General features: G+C 44.2%; 1 protein-coding gene across 10 annotated transcripts in view; it reads left to right on the top strand.

Annotated features, from left to right (window-relative positions):
• The window catches only part of Bmal1 (basic helix-loop-helix ARNT like 1), a 101,075-nt gene that overhangs the window by 67,844 nt on the left and 6,998 nt on the right, over positions 1–26,233 (top strand). For 4 of the 10 annotated variants that reach the window (XM_026395871.2, XM_026395872.2, XM_026395873.2 and 1 more), the window contains 14 exons: positions 1,306–1,430; positions 2,067–2,214; positions 4,409–4,447; positions 4,749–4,790; positions 6,120–6,277; positions 7,878–7,957; positions 12,358–12,450; positions 13,414–13,531; positions 15,952–16,101; positions 18,933–19,179; positions 20,221–20,327; positions 21,698–21,848; positions 22,681–22,769; positions 24,637–24,745. In XM_026395871.2, coding sequence (XP_026251656.1) covers positions 2,075–2,214; positions 4,409–4,447; positions 4,749–4,790; positions 6,120–6,277; positions 7,878–7,957; positions 12,358–12,450; positions 13,414–13,531; positions 15,952–16,101; positions 18,933–19,179; positions 20,221–20,327; positions 21,698–21,848; positions 22,681–22,769; positions 24,637–24,745 — 1,523 coding nt within the window. In that variant the 5' untranslated portion in view covers positions 1,306–1,430; positions 2,067–2,074. Of the gene's footprint in view, positions 1–1,305; positions 1,431–2,066; positions 2,215–2,961; positions 3,051–4,408; positions 4,448–4,748; positions 4,791–6,119; positions 6,278–7,877; positions 7,958–12,357; positions 12,451–13,413; positions 13,532–15,951; positions 16,102–18,932; positions 19,180–20,220; positions 20,328–21,697; positions 21,849–22,680; positions 22,770–24,636; positions 24,746–26,233 lie in introns of those variants that run through there. The other 6 variants (XM_026395875.1, XM_026395877.1, XM_026395876.2 and 3 more) reach the window with 6 other exon arrangements.

Genomic DNA, 26,233 nt, shown 5'->3' with positions numbered 1-26,233 from the left:
GGTGGAACCCCTAGAGAGTGAATGCAGACAGAGAAGAAGACCCACAACCTGTGGGACTCTCATTTAGAGGTGAGGAAGTTGAGAAAAAAAGCTAAAGATAATGAAAAGGAGTGAACACTGAAGTAGAAGGAGAATCACGAGAAGGTGGTATCTCCCAAGTCAAGAGACTGATGAGGAGAGGGCAGCTCTGCAGGTCACGGCTGGAGGGTCAAGGAGGGAGGGCCTTTGGATCTAGCTATCTGGAGGCACTGGGGAACCCAGATAGGGCTGTTTGAATGTGATGATAGGCACAACAGCCTGATCTGAGTTAGGTCATAGAGAGTCAAACCAAAAAAACTGGAGACATAGAAAATGGAATAATAGCTAAAGGAGGATAGTGTTCAAAAGTTTGTTTTTCCCAAGATAGGAGTTATATAACATGGATGTTTAACCAAATGGGAATGGTCCAGTAGTGTAGGGAAAGTAGATGATGCTGGATTGGGCTCAGGTCAGGGTTCTGGAATGATGGTCTTGGGTAGGTGAGAGAGGCAGCATTAGAGCAGGAGTCAGGGCAAAGGGATCCTCAACACCAGCATCTAGGAGGCTGGTGCATGGGGTCCTGGCATCTTTTCTCAGTTAAATAAGAAGCAAAGTTATCAGGACTCAGGGTGTAGTTCACTGGTAGAATGCTAGCCGGTGTGCATGAGGCACTGCCAAAATAAAAAAAAAATAAAATAAAAAAGCAAAGCTATGGACTGAGAGTGAGGATCAGGGAGATGTTAGAAGTTTGAAGAAAAGAGAAAGTATGAAGTCTTTGATAGCAGAATTAACGCTCAGGGAGTGAAGGCTGCCAGCAGCCCTGCAGGTATCTGAGATGTACATTTTCTCTTGTCATGTCCAGGGGCGCAGGCGAAAACGGGATGGAAGGCCATCATGGTGGAGAAATGGAGCATGAGTAGACACCAGGGAAGACAGAAATATCTATAAACATAGGACAAGAAAAACAGTGACCTCCCCCCTTTCAAGATGGCAAGAGCTTTTGGGGGATAGAAATTATTTGAGCTTTCCAGGAACTCAGGGTTTCAGTGTGTTCTACAGTGTACAAAGTGGGTACCCTTTTGGCCCATCAGCCCCACTTTTATAAATTTATTCCAAGAGATAATAGCTCAAATGCACAGATACACATGCACAGAGATGTTCACTCTGCAGTGCTTGTAAATGTGAAAAGTTGGCAAACCCAACCAGAAGGGACAGGTTGACTAACCCTCCTCCTGCATCACAGTGATAGTGGAAGGCAAGACTCACACTTATCTTCTTGTTTTGCAGATGAGGGAACTTGGGCCTAGAGGGAAGGAGTGACAGCTCCAGTCAGATCCCCTGGAGCTGAGAGCCCTGACTGCCTGCAGGGCCCAGCCTCTTCAACTGGGTCTGGAGTTGGAGTTCCTTAGAAGGTACTTCTCATCCTCTTTTGTGGGCCAACTTACTATGTACTTATAAAATACAAATTCTCAAAATAATTTGCATATTTGTTTATGACACCTATATTTCATTATGCAAGAGAAGGGTGGATATGAAAGGACACTGGGGAGACAGGACAGACTTTGCCTGTGCTGAGGATAGAGAAGAACCACATTGACTCTCCCAAGTAGAATTTTCTTGTATTTTCTGCTTTCCTACAGTTTTTTTGTAAGTCATAACAAAAACACAAGATAACAAGTATCATGTTCATTTGTTATATTGATCATATATTTATTGATTAGAAGGAAATAAAATAGGAGTGTCAGAGGATATACAGGACACAGGTACTAGTCCCTGGTTTCTGGTATAGTTCTTCCATGGCCCAGCACAGGACCTAGAGAAGTCACCCAGCTTGTCTGGGCTTTTGTCTTTACCAGAAAAATGAGAAGATGAGCCTAAATTACCTACAGAACTTTTAAAATAGATGAGATGGTCTTTCCATTCTGCTACGTGCCTGTCCAGGGCTGACTGGGTGAGATATGTTAGTGCCAGAAACCAGCCCCAGTGTCTCTCACCGCCATCCAGGACCTCCACCACTTGACATCAGTGCCCCCTTGTAACTATTCCAGAGCTCCCAATGGCGGACCAGAGAATGGACATTTCCTCGACAATCAGTGACTTCATGTCCCCAGGCCCCACGGACCTGCTCTCCAGCTCCCTTGGCACCAGTGGTGTGGATTGCAACCGCAAGCGGAAAGGCAGCTCCACTGACTACCAGTAAGGCCTCTGGGCTCGTCTTCCTCTTGCTAAACTTGGCATCAGTGGATGGGTGTGGAGATTTTAGGGCCAGCCCCCATTTCTCTCGGGAGAAGGGACGGGAAGGAAAGGTCCAACTCTAGTGCTGTGCAGTTGGTTGGGGCTTTATATTCTCCTGGATTGCAAGCAAGGAGGGAGGCTCTGGCACTGCTGAGGTGTCTACATCCCCCTCCCGTCCCCAGATTATTCCACATTAAGGAAAAAAGAACAGCCTTCACGCCAAATTCTGCCTTTTACTGCTTTCCCCCTGTTCCTTTGCTCCTTCGAGCAGGAGGGCCGAGTCTATGGATGTAATCTCAGGGGTTTCAAAGAGAGCTCTCCCAAGGCCTCTCTTGAGGAAGATAGCAAGTATCAGGTGCTTAATTAATGTGTGTGGAATGGATGAGTGGAGGTCATCTCTGCAAACAGCTAGGAACATTGACATTGTCCTTAAACATTAATTAGTATGAACCTATTATGTTAAATAGTATTTCTGTTTCTTTTTAGACTTGATGACTTTTCTTTTGAGTAAGTAAATTTTCCCACTCTCCGTCCACTCTTCTGCATCTGTACGAACTCCTAGGGAGGAAGGCAGCCTACATAGAACATTCAAAGGCACATTACATTTTGCTGAGGCAACTGCGTGGGATCTTACCCAAATGTCCACTTAAGAGGTTTTCTTTTGTTTAATGAGGGAAAATCTCCAAGGAGGTATCCCCCCTACAGCAGATGTCCTTTCTGCTGAAGTTCACAGGTCGAATTTGGGGAGCACAATGGCTGGAGGTCAGATGCCCACTAGGAGATGCTATGATTAATATGTAAGTTATCCCAGATCATTAAGAGAGCCAACGCCCAGGGGATGGAGAGTGGGTGTGAGGACTGAGGGGATTCTTCCGTAGCACTAACTCCCCAACAGAGACCGGGACATTTTTCGTGAACCCTATGTCTCAGGCAAGTGCCAATGGAGCCACTGACATGTTCTAAGACCTCTGTTACCTGGACCTGTGGTTTCCAACCTTGTCACCACCCAACACCCTTCCGGTTTTCCTCATGGACCCCCATTTGCAAACCTGCTGTCATCCGTGGAGACTCAGTCACTTAAGCAACCATATCCCTTTCCCTGCTGTTTTCCTATGCTAAGACCATGATCATCTCCTCATCTGAAACAGTCAGCCTGACCTGGGTGACACATACAATTTCAGGGGAAAGGAGGGGGCTTGTTTTCTGATGAGGCCTGTGTGATTTCCTCTGTGTCCTAAGACCTCTGGAGTAACTTTGCCTGGAGGGACACAGGGCACTCGCTGGGATCCACTGTTCTAGAATGCCGCTGATTTTTGACCCAGCATTCCTAAGACTAGTTCACATTGGTAGGAGGGTCATAATCCCTCCTTCTTATGGGGTAAAGGAAAAAGGAGAGAAACCCAAGTGACAGTCAGTGCCCGCCTGTTAAACATATGGGTTGGAGAAGGTTTGAGCTGACCCCTAGGAGAGTTTGGAACTCTTTCCTCAGGGAATTGCAATCTATTTTTATTGAACCACAAGATGCCATGAAACTTGGATTTCTGGGGTCTGTGAAAGCCAGGCAGATCCTTGTTGTGATCCTAGGCTCCACACTCCCCTCCAGCCCAACTCCGCAAGCCTCAGGGTTCCCACCTAGCTGAAAGTAGGTAGCAGTGCCTTTGGAACGCTGCCTGGGGCTCTGCTCAGTACTCCTTTGTCAGTGCTTCATTAGTCCCTCCTCACCTACCCCACACCAGGTAGATATATATGCACACATATCTTTGATGCTTGATATGTTTTGCAAATGAAATAAGCTCCATTTATCCAGAATGACTAGGGAATGAAGTGTTACAGGCACTTGGATACTCTGGCTAAGAGTTTCCATAAACATGTGTATTCCCAATTTTGAAACAGTGAGAATATGGTAAAATATATTTAACACATAAACTCTATTGAGACTTTTGTTTGATAATGTCAAAAGCCAGACCAGGTTTTGCAGCAGGTTCAACTTTAATTTTTTTTTGGGGGGGGGTCTTATCCATCATTCATGTATACTCTAGCTATTTGAGCTCTCAAATTGTTTGGTTTCTGGATAAATGAGAGCCTTCTGTGCTGTGATCAGAAGCCATTCTGTATGTCTTTATTAACATGCAGTCACGTCCTCTTGTTTTTGCAGAGAAAGCATGGACACAGACAAAGATGACCCTCATGGAAGGTACCATGAACCTAGTAATTTGAACTTTAGTGTCCTTATAGCCATTTTCTTTGCACGATTACATGTTCTATTACTTGGGGCATGTTCTACCTTGTCTCAATTGGAAATAAGCAGAAGGTCATGAGCCTCTGGGCTCAAGACTGTCTCCCTCACCCCAGTCCCCAATGTGGCTAACAATCAGGAGTCCTCGTGTGTCTGTGGAGAGGTTATGGGAATCTTGCAGGAAGGAAAATGGAAAGGTGTAACTTTGCCACACATCTGCTGGGGGTTGCATTTCCATCTTTCTCTTTCTTTTTTCCAGGTTAGAATATACAGAACATCAGGGAAGGATCAAGAATGCAAGGTGAGCTTGGGCCCTTGTTTTGTCTAGACTGCCATGGTCCCGACTGCATAAAGGGTGGCTGAGGAGGCTCTGTGCAGTTGCTCCCTGTCTGCAGAGTCTTCTGGGCACTGGCACATCCTTAGGGACAATGAGAGGAGGTAGTGGGCCTTGGTTGAATGTAGTCTTCTGCTGTCTATTGCCTCCAGGCTGAGCTGGACTTCACTTATTGCCATCTAAGCATATTTAACCTGCAGAAAATTAGTCTAGGCTAGTTTTTCCCACCTCCAGAAGGTTACTCCTTCCTGACCGAGGGCCCTCCAAAGGAGACATGACTCAGTGACCCATCCCATCCCTGGGCTGCGCCCTGCCTCCCACGGGAGCCCTTATGACACAGCAAATTGCATCTGAAGGCCAGACCTAGGGCACATCCTGCTCCCTTGAGTAGGTCTTAACTTGGTCCTCCCTGCCTCCAGCCATACTTATTGACCTCTTCTCATTGGGCCCTCAAGCTTCCCTGCCATCAGTACCAGGGCCATCTGAGCCTGTATCATGACACAGAAGTAGGGGCCTGCAGAAAGTAGCTAACTTTTTAAGTCCACTGCGACTTCTAGCCTTTCCCTTGCAGACCAGACTTTGCAGGAGGTCCCACCCTCTGTAGCTACATATCCATTGTTGGTGTACCACCTTAGGAGGACAATCACAAATGGCAGGGAAGTGTCTTCCTGCCAAGGTGGGTGGCCACTCCCAGGAGGGAGTAGTGTGACATCCTTTAGAGAAGCTTGGGGACTGGTGTAGGGTAGCATCTGCTGTACCTAGATGGGCCCTGTTTGATCCAAGGATGGCAGTGTTGATACAGGCCCCTCAGTCAATGATTCTCTGACAAGAAAGAAGTGAAGTGATGCCCTCTGCAGGCCACACAGCAGGCTCTGCGTAGGCCTCAGAGGCACCCACTAGGGTACGTGGGGCACTCGCTGTGGCTGTTCTGGGTGTTTAATCCTGTTAAACCTCCACCTCCATTCTTCCCTCCTTCCACCCCCATCTCAAAATCCAATTTTATAGATATTGAGAGGAAAAGCAACGAGGAGAAATTAACAATTCAGTTTACTGTGAAAGGGAAATTCTTTTTCTTAATTCTAAGGATAAGATGAGCCTAAAAAAAAACTAATTCTGACATGACAGTGAAACCATTTTGGGGTGACTTTAGTAGAAAAGTATAATTTGAATAATTGTGCAAATTCTAAATTTACCTGTTAGATGAATAAAGAAAACAGTTACAACTCATTTATTTTTGTCATCGTTTCCTTGATGCTTACACATGTTTTATAAGAAATCATTTTTCATCTTGTTCAGGGAAGCTCACAGTCAGATTGAAAAGAGGCGTCGGGATAAAATGAACAGTTTTATTGATGAATTGGCTTCTTTGGTACCGACATGTAATGCGATGTCCAGGAAATTAGATAAACTGACCGTGCTAAGGATGGCCGTTCAGCACATGAAAACATTAAGAGGTGAGACCCTGGGCTTTATTGTCCTTTATGTCCTTGCCCACAAACGATAACTAGAAGTTCCTGAGTCCCTCAAGAAAATGGTGATTACTTGCAAGTGTGTAGCCCTGTGTAATGTGCCTTTGCTTTTTGGCAATAGATAATGATGCCAAAGAGGCAATTATTGAGTATATGTGGGTACTGAGATGCAGTTTTGCAATCAGACATCCTCCGAGGACTTCGGCTGTGAGCTTTGCATACCTCTCTGAATGCACACGTTGCTGAGCTGCTGCGTATCAGAGGGCACCACTGATATCCCATCTTACATGTGCATGTATTGGGTCCCACCCTTGCACTTATAAAGATCAGAAATGTGGGTGCACACAGTGACGCAGAAAAGTCAGTTTCAGTTCTTAAGAGAAACATTTAACATGACTTCTTTGAAGAGTGAGTCATTGGTTGATAGATAGTTCTTGCTAAGTTTTATTGTCAGGAATGAACACTGATGATATTTTCATCTTCCTGGAATTTTCCCGAACTAGATTGACTCTTTATGAGGGAGGCAGTATTTTCCTTCTTTGCCGAGTGTGGGGAGGGTGAGAAAACAGAGGCAGAAAAGTGGAAGTGACTTATCCAAACCACAGGAGAATCTGAAATATATCAGGCATTTTAGTGAATGCTGTTCCTGGAATTTTCCATAGTTAGACTTGGACTATTAAATGAAATTGGAAAGTGGGTACTCAGTCATATCTGACATGTGTGGTAAAAGAGTCCCATCTAATATTTGATGAGGCCACCAGAAATAAGAAGTAGTTGTTTTTTTTTTTGTTTGTTTGTTTGTTTCTGATTTTTTATCGTTATTCCAAAAGAGATGAATGTTGTATCTTAGGCTTGAAGAATGCATTCAAAAATTCATTTTAGCAAAGATGATATGGGTTATTACAAACTAAATTAAATTGGAAGGGAAAAACGAAGAAAAGTTCAAGGTATAATAGAGCTGCTTCATTTTATTCCTTTGCTATCCTACACATGGTTCTGAAGCTTCCAAGTCATTTACTGCTGGCATTTTTCTGTTATTTTTCTCCTGAAAAATACCAGATTAATAGCCTTTTAAACACAGTCTTGTCCCCTTTCAGTCCTGGGCGCTGGAGCTGTACTGTGATAGCAGCTAAGCTCATTAACTACCCCCACCAAGAGGAGCACATGCTCAGGGCCTGGGTGACTGGACTGTCTCTCGGGAAGGAACATTTAGAGTGGTGACTTGACGGACTGATAGATAACCTCCTAATATGGAGCTTGGGAGGTGGGAACCCTCCCAGGAGCCTCTACCAGTTTGCAAAATTTTAACTTCCTCCTATTATCTCTTGGTGTTCCCCATAAGAAAAGCACGCTTGTTAAAGCTCATGCCGGCCACAGTGTTCTCTTTCCATTGGAGTTCTCTTTGGCATGGTAAGATTCTGCCTAAAACCAGATCTAGCCCTGTCTCATGGAAGTAAAAAGAAGACAAAATGTAAATCCCAGGTAGTAGGGTCTAGGCTTCATCCAGAAGGTTTGAGGTAGTGAAGTAGAGTGAGATACTGTCTGAATGTAAAGTCTACCAACTCTTCCTCTTTCTTCCTCCTAGGTGCCACCAATCCATATACAGAAGCAAACTATAAACCAACTTTTCTATCAGATGATGAATTGAAACACCTCATTCTCAGGGTAGGTCACAGCTATGGAATTATTTTCCACAACATTGATTTTTATAAATTTAGAGTGAGTGCCTGCATGTGGGGAGTTGGTGTCAACATTGAGTTCTTTAGGATCCTAGTCCTCAGGTCTCTACTGCCATCTTATTGTTTGGGCAGACTTCATGTTCCTTCCACAGAACCTTTCGCCTCTGTTCTGACATTGCTTAAGCAAAAATGGAAGGTCTGTGCTATTGTGATTTTAACCCAGGAGAGGCCAGATTTTGTTAAAAATAGGAGAGAATAAGAGTCACATTTCTGCATCAAGGTTTTAGAAAGGGGACTAAAACTGATGACAGTTGAAACTTTCTCTTGTCTTGATATAACCACTGGCACAAAAATGTCCACCTAAATCTTTATACCAAAATCCATCAAAACAACAAAACACCCAAGAGGAAAATGAAAGAGGCACATGCTTTCCTCTGCTTGACTTTGGTGCTCTGTCTTGCTCAGTCTCTGCACACAGATGATTGAGATGGTGCCATGGGGACTTGCTGGCTTTCAGGGTGAGGTCTGCACAAAGCTCCAAGGCATGTTGCTGGATAGAGTAAGATCAATTTGAAAATGAAGGGAAAGAAATGAAAAGACATGTCCTCTTGCATACTGTAAAATGGGAAATAGAAAAAATGTTAACTGAAAGGAAGGATGTCTGCCTCCTCCTTACACACAGCCAGGGCCAGCCTTCCCCATCCAGCCACCTATAGCATCTGGCCCCCATCTTTCAGATGCCATCAGGTGCATTCTGGGTGGTATGGCAGTAGACTATCTCCCATCGTTCAATAGAAGTTTACAAAACCCCTGGATAGAGGGTAACCCAGCTGGATCTTTGGATCACTGCTATCCATTTTCAACTCAAGCTAGCTTCAGATGCTCTGTAAGTCTGACCCATAACACATCATAGAATTCTCTCTTCATTCCCTCATGATGTGCTCTATTAAGCGGGAAAGCTTTCAGCTGCAAGGAACCATGGATATGATAAATAAATGCAGATGTTTTTCTCAAATGTAAGTGGTTCCACATAGGTTCTGTGGAGGTTGCTGTGTTGGTTATTGAGGTCAGCAGGAACCAGGCTCTTTTATGGGGTTGGGGAGGCTTTAGACTGTCTTTCCTTTTTATCAGGAAAGGATATGCCTTCCCAGACGTTTTCATGTCTAGAAATATGTCACTTGGTCACCCCTAGCTGTAGGGCAGGGTGCAGACAGAAGCAAGTATACAGATTTCCTACCATACATGATGAAGCTAAGCAGAGAGAAGGACATGGGAGCAGGAACTGACCCCCCAAAAGTATCTGCCATAACACTGTCCAAAGCCACATCCATTTGTTAGATTTCCCTGCACAAGTGGCTCACACGACCCAGCTCACCACTTAGGCTGATGTCTGGTTGGCCTGAGGTTGAATGGTGTCATAGAAGTCACCTTATTACTGCCACATTTTGGGCAGCTTCGATACTGCTCCTTCCTAGTTCTCTTGTACATGAAATAATGTTAGGTGAGGCTTTTTACATCTTGTACAGATGCAGTTTGTGTCTGAACTTAGGACTTCTCTTTTATCTCTGTTGCATTCTATTTTTTGGATGGCTATACTATACTATCCAGCTTGTCATTAACAACCCTTTGAATCTTTATGTGACATGTGGTCTGCTAGGCATGCCTCTGTGCCCTTAATGCTCTTTTATTCACCAATTCGGCAAGCATTTTTTTTTTTTTGTATCTTTGCTGGTTATATGGTACCATAGGCAAGCATTTTTATTCACCAATTGGGCAAGCATTTTTGTATCTTTGCTGGTTATATGGTCCCGTGCCAGGAACATCCAAATCAGTGGGGCTTCAGGTGGGGCTCAGGTTTCCTGGAAAGTGAGTGATGGTCCTTTGGCTACTACTCCCAGGACAGTTATTCAGATATCCAACTCGCCCCTACCTCCTCGTCCTTTCCATAAAGCTTTGTTCTCAGGGAGGTTCTCACTGAAGTAAAAGTTAAACTAGGTCTGAGCATCTCTGGAGCTGCTGTCCAGGCTGCCTTCATAGACATATGCTATGTTGTCCACCTTGAAAAGCTTGATTTTTGAACAAGGGTATCTGCATTTTCATTTTGTATTGGACCCCTCAAATTACGTCACTGGCTCCGATTAGCATATTAAGAATTTGAAAATTTTTAGGGCAAAAAAAAAGTGTGTGTGTGTGTGTGTGTGTGTGTGTGTGTGTGTGTGTGTGTAATGTTCCTTTTGAAATGTCACATTTAATAATTTTTTTGTTGCTGCTTTTAAAAATAATTTCCTATCAGATGCCTGCATTGATCAGGGTCTAGAACAAGGATTATACTCCTATTCAAGCTGAGCTCCTCCTTGGACTTGTTCTTCTACTCCTCTGTTTCGTATAGCTCATGGGCTCTGTCTTCCCTGGTGAAGCTTGTTTCACCTCGATGGCACATATCAGTGGCTGTGAAATACTGTCCAACCCCTTAACACTTAACACTTCCAGGTGTCCAGTAGCCAGAAATTTACTCCATAGAAAGCAGACTCCACTCAAGTGATCTCAGACCAGGCCATTAGTCAGCAGGTAGTAGACTTCCACTAGTGCCAATCTGACTAACCACTCTCTTTATCTAGTGCTTTCAAAATATCTTTTAAAAACTGTGTCATGGTCAGTCAGCCTGACCAGCTTATAATGTCTAGATACTCTACGAAAATGAGACAGACGCTACCAGGACCTCTGTGCCACTTACTCACTAGTATCATGTTCCCCAAGAAGGAGCCTGCCCTGACTGTCCTTGTGGTCTTTGGTGCTAATAGTGTTCTCCCAACCCCTGCTCTTCAGCTGTCCCCTAGGGCTCAGCTCCTGCACCTGGGGTCTGTTTGCTAGAGTGCCGCAGAGTGGGACTGCGTGGAGCCTCCCCTGCATGGACTGCTGTCACTGGCCTTCACAACCCACCCACTCTCCCCTGGATATGTTGAAATCCTCTTTGCTGGTGCCTTAGTTCAGGCCTGACTGCCCAGTATTCCCACCAGGATGTCTCAGTCACCTTTTTCCCAGACTCCTTTTGTACTAAATAACCACATCCGTGAAAGCCCTTTTCCTATGAGATATCAGATTGTCTGCAAGATGAATAAGGAAGTTAATGAGGGCCCTATTTTTTGACAGAATGAGGCTTCCAGCAGATGGTGCTTGGAAAGTTACTTCCCCTTTACTATGTCCTTTGCCCCTGGGTCAGCTTAGGGACCTGACTTAGGGAAGGATCCTCCCCAAAGTCCTCTGGCTGGGTGGCCTGCCAGGCTCTCCTGGCAGTAATGATTCTGTTTCCCTTTTACTCCCTCCTTCTAGCCCACACCGTTCTTTTACCTTCTGGAGCATGAATTCATTTCCTAGTTCTTTGAATTAAACTACATCCCAAAGGCCCTTTTGTAGAAAAGAGAACAGCATTTCTCTAGATTCTTGTAAAGAACTGACTGAAGACTTGTGAATAACGTAAGCAAGGAACCCACTGTGCATTAGGAGAGCAGAGTCTTAAGGGCAAGGGCGTGACAGAGTAGGAAGCACTCTCCTTGTCACCAGAAGACCCTTGCACACACAGACAGAATAGCCTATGCTCTCGGGCACTATAGCTTTGGCATCCACCTGCATTAGTCACTCTGCCAAACATCCCATCTCCGTACCTGTCTTTGTTGGCATCAAAGATTTTTACCTGCATTTAAGCTGAAGAAAGAGTAAGAAGAATCTAATAGGAATTTTTTTCTTTTTTTGTCTCACTTAGAATACAAATGGCCCAGCTCTGGCTTGAGGAATAATATTTGAGGGCAGTAGTTTCCAACCCTGTGTACATTTGAATCATGGGATGAGGGTTAAAAAAATACCAGTGACCTAGTCTTTTGCCAGAACATCAGCCTAAAAATGAAAACAAAACCACTACTCCCAATGTTGAGAACCACAGTTCTGGAGAGCTCCCAGTCACTAAAGGTGTTTAAGTTGAGGGCAGATGGTGGCTGAGCCACTGGAGAGGGGATTCTGATCTCAGAGAGTCCTTGCAATCTCAGGTTCTATAGTTCTCCATAGAGTTGTTATAATTGGAGCAATGGAACATAATTTATCGTTCAATAAAGAGGAAATTCTTAAGCCGTGTTCTGTTTGAAACATAATTTAGTTTAATTGAATTTTTCCTTAAAATCATTAGATGACAATATATTCGACTTGCAGAGAATCATATTATCCTCATAAAGTCTTTATTTTTAAGCATCCTGTTCTTAGGATACCAGTGACACAATCAGTGAGGGTTCCTGTGTTTTGGACAGTTAGAAAACAAATCCTTGATTTGCGATCAAAGTGAGTACAAAATGTGTATCCTAAAGTATGATAAATTGATTATCCATTTCTCCTGATTAGGCAGCAGATGGATTTTTGTTTGTCGTAGGATGTGACCGAGGGAAGATACTCTTTGTCTCAGAGTCTGTCTTCAAGATCCTCAACTATAGCCAGGTATTGTTCACACTTCTTCCAGAAATTTCTCAAATTCTTAACAGAAAAATAGATTTAAACTTATTTACCCCAGCAGAAGGGCTGACACTGATCTGATCAATGGCTTTATAGCTTTCTTATTATAGCAAAATAAATATCCCACAACTGTATACTAGGGTGAGGAGCAAGGCTATCTGTCAAGAGAGAAAGGCAGGTAATTTGATACCCAAGAATAAGAAACTTGGAAATCCACCCCATGTGTGTTTGCGATGATGTGAAGCTCTGCCAAGCTTCAGCTTCCTCTAAAAATTAACTATAATAAACCATACTTTCTATGGTTGTTTGTATGATCAAATAAGAGTAACATATGGAAGCTTCTAGAACCAAGCTTTTCACCTGTTATGTCCTCAGAACTTCTGTTCATTTATCCATTCACTCATTCACCACTGGTATTTGTATGGAATCTCCATAGGCAGAATTGAATAAAAATGGCATTTAAATATATTTAGATTTATGTAAATTCACTTTTTCCAAGATGTTTTGTTCTTTCTAGTCTTAGAGCACAGATATGGAGGAAGTTTTATTATTTCTGTTAATACATAAGGTGACTGAGGCATAAGGTGACCTGTCTTGCTTAAAAACAGAGACTTAATATCAGAGCTGGTATCAAAGCCCACAGCCTCCATTCTCCCTTCTGACATTTTACAGGGAACTTGAAAATAAGTGAAAAGAATATACACAGCCAGAAGATTCTTGCCTCAGAGGAGCATGAATTGTTTATATAATTGAACCTTTTCCCTCATAGGTTATCAAAATCAGCCTCCTGATGCTAATATATTTTCATGCTCATATAGGAAATATTTGAGATTCTCATGCTTAAAAATACAAAATAAAGACAGAAGATGTACAGACGCTGAGCACGTGCTGCCTCATTTATATTCCACCTGCAGTTGACTTGTTATTTTTAACATTTCATCCCCACAGAACGATCTGATTGGTCAGAGTTTGTTTGACTACCTGCACCCTAAAGATATCGCCAAAGTCAAGGAGCAGCTCTCCTCCTCTGACACAGCACCCCGGGAGCGGCTCATAGATGCAAAAAGTGAGTCGAGGGGAGTAGGTGAGGCCTCAGCAGCGGCTCCTGGGACCACCGAGCCCCCAGCAAGCAGGGAGATGTGTGTGGTGGCCTCCCCATACCCTTCCTACCTTGATGCCCTTTTCCTCAGTTACAGCTGCCATCTGCAGCTAAATGGAATTATCTATGTTCTTCTGGGGGGGTTTTTGGTGGTGTTTTTTAAAAATTTTACATAAAGAAGAAAAAAGTTCAATGTCCAAATTCTTTGGAAGAGCTTTGTCTTGATTCTTTTAGTCACCCCCCCCCCACAGTCTAGAAGTTCCCAATTACATGCTCCTGAATTTAAAGTGCTCACAACACTTTCATTTGTTCTCCCAGAACAAATTGCCTCTGTATATCTGAATTGCACACATGCAGTCTCAGAAGATACAAGTAAGAAAACTCCCAATGTAAATGTGATGTTTCTTTGGCTCAAATGATTCCTCACCCGGTTGGCTCCTCCTCCTGGTTTTCTTTCCGCAGCAGGAGAACCATCACTCACATTGTCTCCTGTTTCCCACTCCTGTACCCTGTCCTGCACCTCCTGTGCTAGGCCCCAGGAGCTCTTTCCTACTGATCCCACTACAGCTAAAGAACGTGGACTCTGAAAGCTGGCTTACTGCTAGGTGCACATCCTGGCTCTGCTACTCACTGGCTTTGAGAAAGCTACTTAACTTCTCTGTGCCTGTTTCCTCATCTGCAAAATAGTACCTATTTCAATAATTGAATTGTTGCAAGAAGTCAATATGTTGATATACTCCATAAAGAATGTGGGTCAATCCACAGCACACAGCAAGTATGATAACAGTACTGGATAGGTTCCTGCTTCCAAGTTCTTCACATTAATCCCTGAGGGAAATACCACCAGAGGAATTACCTTTAAAACATTCTTTTCATTAAGGCACACTTTTTCGTGAAACTAAAATATAGTCTCTGGTACCCATTGCCCTTTATAGTCTGGCCTTGGCCTCTTTTTAGTGACCTAAGGAGAACAAGATGGTGTTTTGTCCTAGCCTTTGAGGCTTTTACCATATAGTCAGCATACAGCACCCTGTGTCATAGGTGCAGCCATAGAAATACACAAGGTGTCAAGAGCAGGATGAGTCATGCTCATGTGGGTGTGAGGACAGGCATCACTGAGTAGATGACAGCTGAGGTGGATCTGTAAAGATTTAGTATTTGCCAGGTGACGAAGGAGGAAAAGAGTAGAGAAAACCATCTGTGGACAGGTTTAGAGGTGTAGAGTCTTGTGGCTTGCTCAGTGCCTCTGGATCAAATGTGGAGGAAGGGGACACAGTGAAGGACTTGAGCTGGGTGGGACAGATCAGGGAGGGAGCAATATGGGGATAAGAGAGGAAGGAAGAATTGCCCAGAGGAGTCTGGGCAGCAGCCACTCCTCCCTCTGATTGCTCCTATGCTGGCTATGGGATGCTCTTCCTGCCTATGAGATTTGCAGCCCCCACCTTCTGTACTGCTCAGCCCTTTGCATTGTAAGGAGGCTGTACATCAGAGCACCCCAGGAGCACCCAACATGGTCAGACCAATTGAATTTGTTTGGTCTGGAAGAGTCTGGCCCAATAGAAGCAAAATACAATTACAAACAGAAACTGCATGTGATTTTATATTTCCTGGTAGCTACATTTTAAAAAAGTAAAACTGAATTTAAAATTAATTTTAATAATGTATTTCATGTAACCCAACAAATCCAAAATGTCACTTTGACATGCAATAATTACAAAAAATTAATAAGTTCTTTTACTTTTTTGGGGTATTTTTTTGTGTGTTTCACACTCATAGTACTTATTTCCTCAGTTCTGAAAAGCCATAAGGACATGCTCAACAGCCACATGCAGCTAGTGGCTACAGCACAGGACAGCACAGGTCTAGAATGGGATCCAAGAATCTATGTCAAAAGAGCATCTAAGGGATTGTGGCCTACAGCCAGGTCGAGAATTTTAGGGAACCCCATTTCTTCCTTTCCATGCTGATATCTAAACCTTGCCCACCCTTCACGTCCCAGCTGGAGTTCTTCCTCTGGGAAACACAGGCTGTCCTTGCCATTTACTTGGCATAATAATATGCTGTTGTTTCTGTTCTCTTCTTGGTGCACTTCCATTTCCCCTTCTCATTTGTGAGCTGCTATTGGAGAGGAATGCTATGCAGTATTTCTTTTTATCCTCCAGAGCATCTAAGCCATTTGTCCACTAGTGCTTTCTACGTGATCTTTGAATATTTCCCAATTAATAACACAGGGATCTTTACTGCATTTTTTGGAGGTCTGAGCTGGGAGAAGTGTTCTTTTTGCCTTACAGGGAGACAGTAAAGAAACAGATTGTTCAAGGTCACGTTCCCCCTCCTGACAGGCAGCACCACTCTCAGTTCATCACATTTTGTGTGTTGATTTGCAGCTGGACTTCCAGTTAAAACAGATATAACCCCTGGGCCGTCTCGATTATGTTCTGGAGCACGACGTTCTTTCTTCTGTAGGATGAAGTGTAACAGGCCTTCAGTGAAGGTCGAAGACAAGGACTTCCCCTCCACCTGTTCAAAGAAAAAAGGTACAATTTGACAGTTCTTTAAGATCCTGGGAGGAGGTTTGCTTTCTGCAGTGGAGCCCTCTGCAGAGTGCTAGTTCAGTGGTTCCTCATAGCCATGTCTGCAGCCAGGCCCTGCTGTCCCTCCACAGCATAAGGGATGTGGGGTGCAGGGGACAGAGCCACAAGGCCCCCACATGCTGCCACAGTGACAAAGATTTGTGGAGAGGCTTCCTCTGTTGAAATTCTGTTTATTATAATGTGGTTGGGAAAGAATACCATAAGCCACAATTCTAACTGCCTTCTAAGCAATCCACGAACTTCACCAGTGACCTCTATGCTGCTAAATGCAGTGAACACTTTTATTTATTTTTTTTATTTTTTATTTTTTGCAATCACACAAGAGTCTTTATTGCAAGCTCGAGCCTGGACTCACAACCGTTTACTATGCAGCGGTCCCAGGGAGTGAGTCCTGGTCCTTTGTTCAGTGAGGATTTATAGGTTTTTTGGGGGGATACTCTATGCGTCACAACATCACACAGCAAATCCTTCACACCGCAGGAAAATCAAACAACAACTCTTAACATTGATTAGCACATTCACTGGGGGAACAAGTTGGGTAGGGGTAATTGGTAGTGAATACTTTTCATTGCTTTTCCTTGTTGCCAGGAGTTCTCTTCCCCAGCATTCCATGAAACTACTTTCTTCTCAACCCCATCCTCTGCCACTCCAGCTCTCTTCCTGGCTCCTCCCCATTAACCTGGGGCTTCTTTCCTCAGTCTACACTGATCCACCTTAGGTTTGTTTTTTTGTTTTGTTTTGTTTTTTTGGTTTTGGTCTGGCACTGAGGATTGAACCCAGGAGTATTCTATCACTGGGCTACGCCCCCAGCCCTTTTTAATTTGAGACATGCTTTCAATAAGTTGCCCAGGCTGGCCTTTAACTTGTGATCCTCCTGCCTAGTTTCCCAAGTAGGTGGTATTACAGGCCTGCACCACTGCACCCAGCCCCTCCCTTAGCTTTAAGTGCCATTTACATGCCAATATTTTCCAAGTTTACATTTCTAGCCCAGGCTTTTCTTTTTAACTCCAGATTTTTTAAAAAATGATTTTTAGTAGTGGATGGATATTTATTTATTTATACGCAGTGCTGAGAATCAAACCCAGAGCCTCACGCATGCCCAGCGCTCTACCCCTGGGCTACAACCCCAGCCTTGAACTCCAGATTTATAAATTAATGGTGGAGTGAGTGTATCTGCTTTGATATCTCAGGGGCTTTTCAAACATGATACATGCCAAAGTAGCCACTGAGCTGCCTCCTTTAATGTAAATGGCACCAGGCAGCTATTCAGGCTAGAGGCTGGAAAGAAGCCTTACTCCTCCCACCACCCACTCCTCATTAGTTACAAGGTCCTGCCACAATGGTCTCATCTGCAGAAGTTACCTGCAGTGTTTAGCCATCTCCATGCACCACTATCACTCAGGTCAGGCTACCCTCAGCTGTCACCAAGCATGATGCGGTAGGCTCTGTGGGTTTTCCGCACCTCCATAAAGCTACCAGGATGACCTATTTTAAATAAAATGTTTTTATCAGTTACCTGCTTAAAACCCTTTATTGTTTCCCTGGCTTTTAAAGAAAATTTCAAAATATTTAACATGAGCACACAACCCTGCCACTATTGCCTGCATTTAAGCCCTGCTGCCTGCTTTTGATGCCTCAGCTCCTTTCTGGACAAGGCCTCTTCCCATGCTGTCACTTGGATTGAAATTCCTTTCCCCTCACCCCCGACAGTCCCCTTCACCTTCTTACTCTGGCCTCAGTCCACCTTCTGCCTTCTCATGGCCTCCCACAGGCTTTCTTTCTAGTGCTTTCTTAGAGTTGCAGTTCTATAGCTACTTGTGTGATTATGTGTTTAAAAGTCTGCCTCCCCGATTCAACTGTCAGCTCCACTGGGTTTTTCTTGCGGGTTTTCCACTCTGTTCTAGTAGCCAGCACACATGCTTGTTGAACTCTCCTTGTCAGTTTGTTTGGCGTTGAAGTCCACGGGTGCTTCAACTGAATCAACGAATGACATCAGCAACAACCCAATCCAGAAAAGTGGGAGCCAGTCTTATTTTCTTTTATGCCTGATATTCATGCCAAATCCTACAGCTCTCAGAAATCTCTCCTGCTTCCCCCATGCTGCCATCATTCAGTTCTTGTCATCTCTTGCCACTGGCTTCTGAACCAGCTGTCCATACTTCTGGTTTCCACTCTGTTCCCATTCATCCATCACCCTCTAAGTATCCAAGCCATAATTTGACTTTGCTATTTTCCCACTTGAACACCTTTGGAAGTTCACCATTTGCTGTCTGAAAAATAAATAACACATTTATTTGTTAGCAAACAATCCAAGACCCTTGTAATCTGCTTCCAACCTGCTTCTCAGCTCTACCCCCAAGAACCTTCCTTTTCATTTCAGCCACCTGGAAATCTTGGCCATTTCTTATATAGGGTATGTCTCTGTGCCTTTGTACATTCTCTAAACTTTGCATATTCTAGTCCCTTAGCCACTGCTATTTCTTCAGTAGCCTCCTATATTGATTTTTCTGGGAGCTTTCCTCTCCTCACATAGATTGAGGTATTGCTTCCTGCATATATGGAAAGCCCTTGGTGATAACTGGCTCCACTAAACATATATGACACTGGGTGACTTTAGTCTATTGGCCTCATTCACCAGAGGCTCACTTCTGAAGGATGAGGCCTTTTTTTAAACTTTTGGATTCCTTAACTACATCCTACCTCACCCTCCACTGCTTGTGTGCCTCCATGACCCAGATCCAGCACTGATGCTAACCAAGGATTTTGCTTTCCAGCAGATCGAAAAAGCTTCTGTACAATCCACAGCACAGGCTATTTGAAAAGCTGGCCACCCACAAAGATGGGGTTGGATGAAGACAATGAACCAGACAACGAGGGCTGTAACCTCAGCTGCCTTGTCGCAATTGGACGACTGCATTCTCATGTGGTTCCCCAACCAGTGAACGGGGAAATCAGGGTGAAATCCATGGAGTACGTTTCTCGGCATGCAATAGATGGGAAATTTGTCTTTGTAGACCAGAGGTAAGGGTCTGCATATCACCCTTGAGCAATGATGGCAGAGGATTATGAACCCTGAGTTGAAAAGCAAAGAAGACTGGGCTGTCAGCTAGCTTTCCCAAGAATAATACTAAAATTGAGATTCATTAAGATATTAAAAACAGAGATTTTCTTTGTCATTCTTTGAAAAACAGTTTAGTGGGGAGATTTGATATCCAAAACCAAAGAAAAATAGTAGACCTACTATCTAAATCTGTGAAATACTCGAGGATCATTACTTTGATTGAAATGTAAAGCCTGGAAACAATTATGTAGTCCTGAGCTCTCTAATACAGTAGTCATTAGACATGGTAGCCCCATATGGCTATTTAAATTTGAACCTAATCAATTAAAATGAAAAATTCAGTTCCTCAGGCTCACTAGTCACATAAGTACTTGATAGCCACATGTGGCTAATGGCACATAGAATGTGTCTATCATCACAGAAAGTCCTATTGAACAACACTGAAATAATCCAGCCTCCTTGTTTTATAAGTAAAGAACTGAGGTCCAGACTGAGAATCAGCCTGCTGCCAGACTCGGCTAAGAACCCGAAGTACTATAATTCCCTGCTCCTTGCTGCCTCCCTTAAGAATATTTGCAAGGTAATAATTTTTCTGACCACTAGAGATAGCCACAAAATGCTTGAAAAGGCTCTTATGGGCCCAGCTGCTAGAGCTTTTGGAGTTTGGACTCCTAATTTTTAAAAATAGGCAGTAAAAATGAGAAGTTTGCACTTGTGTTTAGATTTCTACCACATTTTTACCTAATTAATATGGTCACCATCTAAAAAATATCTTAAATTTTCATTTCTTGTGATGCTAGTCCCCTTGAAAGGCTTCTTTGCTTGGTTCTGATTAAATCCAGAAGCAAGAAGACACACATCAGCCCTCGGAAACCCACTTGGCTTTTTTGGCTCCAGCTTTGACCTTGCTCCCACAGGCAGGGTTCATTCATTGAAAACTTGCTATTAGCTGTCTAAATGGCTTTTTATTCTTAAAAAAAAAATCCCTAATTCTCTTTTAGGGCAACAGCTATTCTGGCATATTTACCACAAGAACTCCTAGGCACATCATGTTATGAATATTTTCATCAAGATGACATAGGACATCTTGCAGAATGTCATAGGCAAGGTAAGCTAGGCTATAAAAAGGCCATAAGTGTCCCACTACTTCAAGCTTAGTCCATATGATCTCCCAGAGAACTCTGCCCCCAATGATGTGGGAGTCAGCCTCCCAGCCCAGAGGGGCCCAGGACTCTTCAGGCCTAAGCATCTCTAAGGATAGGAGACTGATGTCCCAGGCACCATTTTTCCCCTTGCAGAATCCCTGTCCCTGACGGTATGACACTTTCCTCTACATAGGCCATGGCAGTCTCTGGAAGGGTTTACACAGATCCAGAAGAGATTTAGTATGCCCTGACAGATCTGGTTCCTTTCCATGCAGGCCTGCATAGTGTCCTGTGTTTTCCCTCTTGTCTAATGGCGTGTCCATATGTGTGGCCTTCTGAGAAACCAACATTGACTCCTTCCTTTACTGTCTCCACCAGATCTGTCCATTCAGTTCAGACATGCATTTCCAAAGACTCTACTTTTTACCACCCCCACTGCTGTGACCCTGGTTCAAGCACTTGTGCCCACCTAAGGACCTGTGATAGACTCCTAATACATCTCCTCTTCCTTCTCACCTCCAATCCATTTTCCATAGTTGTCCCCACTTATCCTCAGATAGTTTGAGCCCAATAATGTCACACATTGCTGCTTAAAACCCTCTTGCCTTTAGACTCAGGCTCAAAGGCCTTTGTTAGGCATTTGAAGTTAAGACTTCCCACCTTCTGGCCCCCACCCAGCTCCCCAGCTCCACTCCCCGTCCATGCCTTTGGGGGGCATACCTCAGCTACATTCCCCCTCTTGAAGGCGCCCACCAGACCCTGACACTCCAGAGGCCCTGCTGTGTTTTTCCTCCTTCCTCGTCTTGGCAAATGGGTTCACCCTTCAAGACTCTGATTTCAATTCCTCTGTGTAGCCTTTGCTCACCTCCTCTCTTGAGGGCAGAAGTCATAGCCTCTGCTCTCTAGTGCCTATGTAGGAAAGGTACTCATGACATATTTGTTACATAAAAGAAAGAGGTTTGACTAGTTAGTGGCCTCTATCAAGTAAGGTTTTCCTAAAATTGAGCTAAGTGCTGTACTCCCTAGGGCTTTATGATGAGAATGGATCTTTTGGATGGTGCGTTCTCACTTGTTGATGTTCATATTAGAGTTGATTCCAGTATTCCCTAGAGCCTTAATTTCAGAGATTTTGGGAAAAGAGTTATAGATGAGCAAGTTGAAAGGCTCTGAGACTCTCAGAAACAACCTGTTCTCTGAAGTGTTGACCACAGGCTCTCTTGGCTTATTAAAGTGATGGTGTCAAGCCCGAGTCCCTTTTTTAATTTGGTATTGGGTGTCCTGTTTAATATGCTGGGTTGAAGAAAATATTGTTTATGGCCTTTTGCATTTTTAGTTTTACAGACGAGAGACAAGATTACAACTAATTGCTATAAGTTTAAAATCAAAGATGGTTCTTTCATCACACTACGAAGTCGATGGTTCAGTTTCATGAACCCCTGGACCAAGGAAGTAGAATACATCGTCTCAACCAACACTGTTGTTTTGTAAGTGTTTTTCTATGTCAAAAGCTCCTTGCTTCCAAGGGAGGTGCCTTGAGATTCTTACCTGGGTAAAGGGGTGCAGGCAGCAGCCAGTATCACATCCTTTAAATGCCAACTTGCTAATGTTTTGTGAAGCCTCAGGATGGGCAGATTACAGAAAGGTTTGTTAACAAAGGACAAGCTTCAGTCCTCACACCATGCAGGGCCTGACTTGTGGAAAATGTTCTAGGAAACAGCAATCTCTCCTTCCAGATAAAGCAGTCAATCTTTGAATTCCACAGGTCCTACATGCTGGGTGTCCACTTATACTGCTATGAAGGTAGGGGTTGACCATGCCTGAAATGCTCACATAGGTACTAGCTTACACTGGGGTGTGACTCTGGATAGCAGAGTCCATGCCTCGCAAGCTGGAGGCCTGAGCACTGGCAGCTGGAGGGCCCTCTCAGAAACTGCTCCATTTGCTAGATGAGCAAGAGATAGGAGGAGCTCTCTTTTGGCAAGGCCTGCTCCCCATACCTCCTTCCCTGAGTTATCCCCCCATGGTTAGAGGTGAGGAAGGGCTGGGGCTGGCAGGAGAGGTGGCACTGTTACAGTTGCCACTTGCTGGACTGCATCACACAGCTTAGGAAGGGCCAGGCAGGAGTGAGGCCAAAGGCCGGGATGCTATCCATTATGTTATCAAACAGTGAGGAGACCTGTTCAGCTACTCAGACACACACTCCATTTTCTGGCCTGTCCAGGTCCAGAGTGGACACCGGACACCTTGGCCAAGGTGAAAGGTGCACGGTTCTGAGCAGGCCTGACTCACGTTTCCTTATTGCTGGGATGTTCACAGAGCCAACGTCCTGGAAGGCGGGGATCCAACCTTCCCGCAGCTCACAACGTCCCCTCACAGCATGGACAGCATGCTGCCCTCTGGAGAAGGTAACTATGTACTGCCAGGGCATTGGGGTTTCCTGTGAGAAGCTGCTTGTGGCCATATATCTTCACTACAAGTACTCAAGGTCCCCTGCTGTCACTTCTGTGGAACCAGGGAGGCCTTGAGGGGATGAGGTGCTGATTTCCCTCAGTACTAAGGATGCTGTCATCTCACTTTCTGTGTTGATCCTGGAATACTGGGAACTCACTGTTGCACTTCCTAAGGCTACCTGGACCCTGGAAACCTTTGAAATAGCAATCATCTTGCTCAATTCTTGAGCTTTCCTCCTGTTTTGTTGCCCAGTGGCAGTGGTGTGAAGTGCTCTTTGGTAACTGTCACTGGTTCCTGTGGTTGGGAAGAAGGTGTCTATTGGTACTGGGGTGTTGTCATACCCAGTGGGTCCTCCCTCAGGGCTCAGTCCTGGCACCTGCTCTCCACGCTGGACTTGCCCTTCCTGGGACCATTCTGCTTGCATAGCTTCCTACCACCCCACTGACAACTCCCACCCACAGCTCTGGCCCCAGTTTCTTCCCTGAAATTCACACTCTCTCTCCAACTGGCTCCCAGACAAATCTACTCAGAGTTGCTGAGGCAGCTGAATTCAGAATATCCTGAACTGATACTCTGCACTCCCCACAAAGGTTGTTTAAGCCAGAACCCTGAGTCTTGCCTCTTCCCCCTTGGTATCCAAACAATGAAGTTCTGTCCTTTTTTTCACCTCATCTGCTGCCTGGTTTACTGCCGATAACTTCCTAATTCCAACTTCACTGTCCCCATACCTCATCCTCCACTCTACAGTCACATGCAGAGTAACAACATTTTTGATCAACATCAGACCACATATACAACAGTGGTCCCATAAGATCATAATGGAAGTGAAAAATTCTAATCACCTAGTGAGGTCATGACCATTGTAATGTCTAGAGCAACACATTACTCACAACCCTGTTTGGATACACAAATTCCACTGTGTTAGAATTGCCTACAGTATTCAGCAGGGACATGCTGTACAGGTGTATGGCCTAGCAGGAACAGCCTGTATATGCCATGTAGCCTCAGCTTTTGGTAGACTAGTCTAGGTTTTGTGTAAGTCTGGACATTGACAAAACTGCCTCAAGATGCATTTCTCAGAATGTATCCCTGTTTTAAAGCAACACCTAACTCTAGTTCACCCTCTGTATGGTAGACTTATAATACTCCAAATATAACTTTTGTGCCTTTTTTGTGAAAGCCCATTGGTACTCCTATGGACACTGTCCTCTGCCGGGGTCCTCATTCATCAGTACAGCCTCAAGGCCTCTCGTGATCTGAGTACCTGCTGGACCAGTTTCATCTCACACCCTTGTTGTCATCCACGAGTCCTTGGAGTGCACTCCAAAATTCTGTCCTGCCTCAGGGTGCCTGCACATGCTGCTATGCCTAGAATAACTTCTCCTCCTTACTTCTCTGCCAAGCTAACTTAACAGAAGATTCAGCTCAGAGCTAGCCTCTTCTGGAAAGCTCCACATGGCCTGGTTGGGTTGGGTACCTCCCTCATGCTTACTTGCCAGTTAACACACTTTGCTCTAGTTCCATTAGACTGGGAACTCCTTGAGGGTGGGGATGCTGTCTGCAAACCTGGCACAAAGCATACTGGTATTTGGTAAACATTGGGCACATGAAGAGAATAAGCTACTTCACCATATCAACCCTTAGTCCTCTGGTCCTGGATGGAAGTTGAAGCCTTTCTTGCTAAAGTACCTATTCCTGACAAAGCACCACCCTGATATTGAACTTTGAGTGCATCATGGGATGAACTGATTTTAATTTAATTCATAGTGGTACTTCTTCCTCAGTTTTCCCCTTTCCCACTCTCAGATTCCTTTGTTGTAGGTGGCCCAAAGAGGACTCATCCTACTGTTCCAGGGATTCCAGGGGGAACCAGGGCTGGGGCAGGAAAAATAGGTCGAATGATTGCTGAGGAAATCATGGAAATCCACAGGCAAGTAAACACTGTCGGGTTGCTCCCCCAAACAAGTGGTTTTCAACCCAGGGAATCTCCCCCACAAGGAATGTCTTATAATGTCTGAAGACATTTTTGGTTGTCATAATTGGGTGGGAAGTTACTGCTAAATATCCTATAGTACACAGGCTATTTCTCCCAACCCTGACTGACCCTCAGTGAAAATGAATCCAGACCCAAATATCAATAGTGCCAAGATTTAAAAATCTTGGTATTTCTTAGAAATAAAGAAGCTAAACCCAAACAGGACAGAACCCAAGGGGATTTTTTTTTTAAATTGTACATGTTGATGGACCTTTATTCATTTATTTATATGTGGTGCTCAGAATCAAACCCAGTGCCTCACACATCCTAGGCAAGCGCTCTACCGCTGAGCCACAACCCCAGCTCCCCAAAAGGGATTCTTGAGGAGGCTCCATTTCTAATACTTTGATATGACTCAAGGAACTTCCTAATAAGGATGATATACATTATTAAGACAGAAGCAGAGCTGTGCACTGGCAGAGTGAGGTGGGCTGCAATAAAACATCCATTTCTTCAAGCTACCTGCGGGGTAAGCCAGAACCTTGACTCTTTAACAGCTCCCTATGACATCCAGACACAAATCTGCTTGGTCAAACAGATCAGCTAGTGATCAAGAAGTCTCTTAGTGGAGACTTCCTATCTATATGAATGAAGAGCTTGGAAGCAGACCACTAGGGGTTGTGTCCTGGGTCTGCCTCTCTACCTGACTGAGCTTAGGGGAGTCACTTAACCACCTGGCATCTGTTGACTTATACCATAAAAGGAAGGCACAGTCTGTCTCCCATGAATTGCTTTAGTATTGTGAAGGAACTCAGTAATCTCTGGGACACAGCCTGACATATAGTAACTATACTACAACTGTGAATTAAAACTATTTTTAAAGGCAGATAAATAGTTCCTGTTAAGTCCATCTGATCTGGGGAGTCAAGAGGGTGGTAACCAGTTAGGAATGTAAGCTTAATGGAACATCATCATAGGAAAAAGGGGGAAAAGATTAATATTTTCTGTTGCCACTGGATTCTCTTAGACTGGTCTGGTTTTCCTGTTGACCATAGAGGGGCTCTATCCTTGTGGGTAGCTCGGTTCTATTCCAGCCTCACAGAATTGATGGGTTTGGTTTCTTGCCTCAGGAAGGAATGAACAGGTAGTATGCATTATAATCGGGTTCAGACCAGTTACTACACATTCTATGCTTTGTGTGAGACTATTTAAAAATAGTATCAGAATCCTTAACCTCAAGGACCTTTGAGGTTAATCTTTGAGAAGTCTATTTTCTTTATAACAGGAAAAGCAGAGAATGCAAGGGCTGAAGCAATCAAGGGAGGAAAGGTCTGAACAAGGTCTTAGTCTGGTTTTGCAATGAGGGTGGGTATTCCCTCTAGAAAACCATGCACACTCCTTAGTGGATGTATGAGTAGCAGGTTCAGGGTCAAGGACCAGGCA

Source organism: Urocitellus parryii, chromosome 4 (genome assembly GCF_045843805.1).
Source record: "Urocitellus parryii isolate mUroPar1 chromosome 4, mUroPar1.hap1, whole genome shotgun sequence".
NCBI lineage: Eukaryota > Metazoa > Chordata > Mammalia > Rodentia > Sciuridae > Urocitellus > Urocitellus parryii.
Note: the sequence above shows the minus strand (reverse complement) of the source record. Positions and strands in the feature narration are given on the sequence as shown.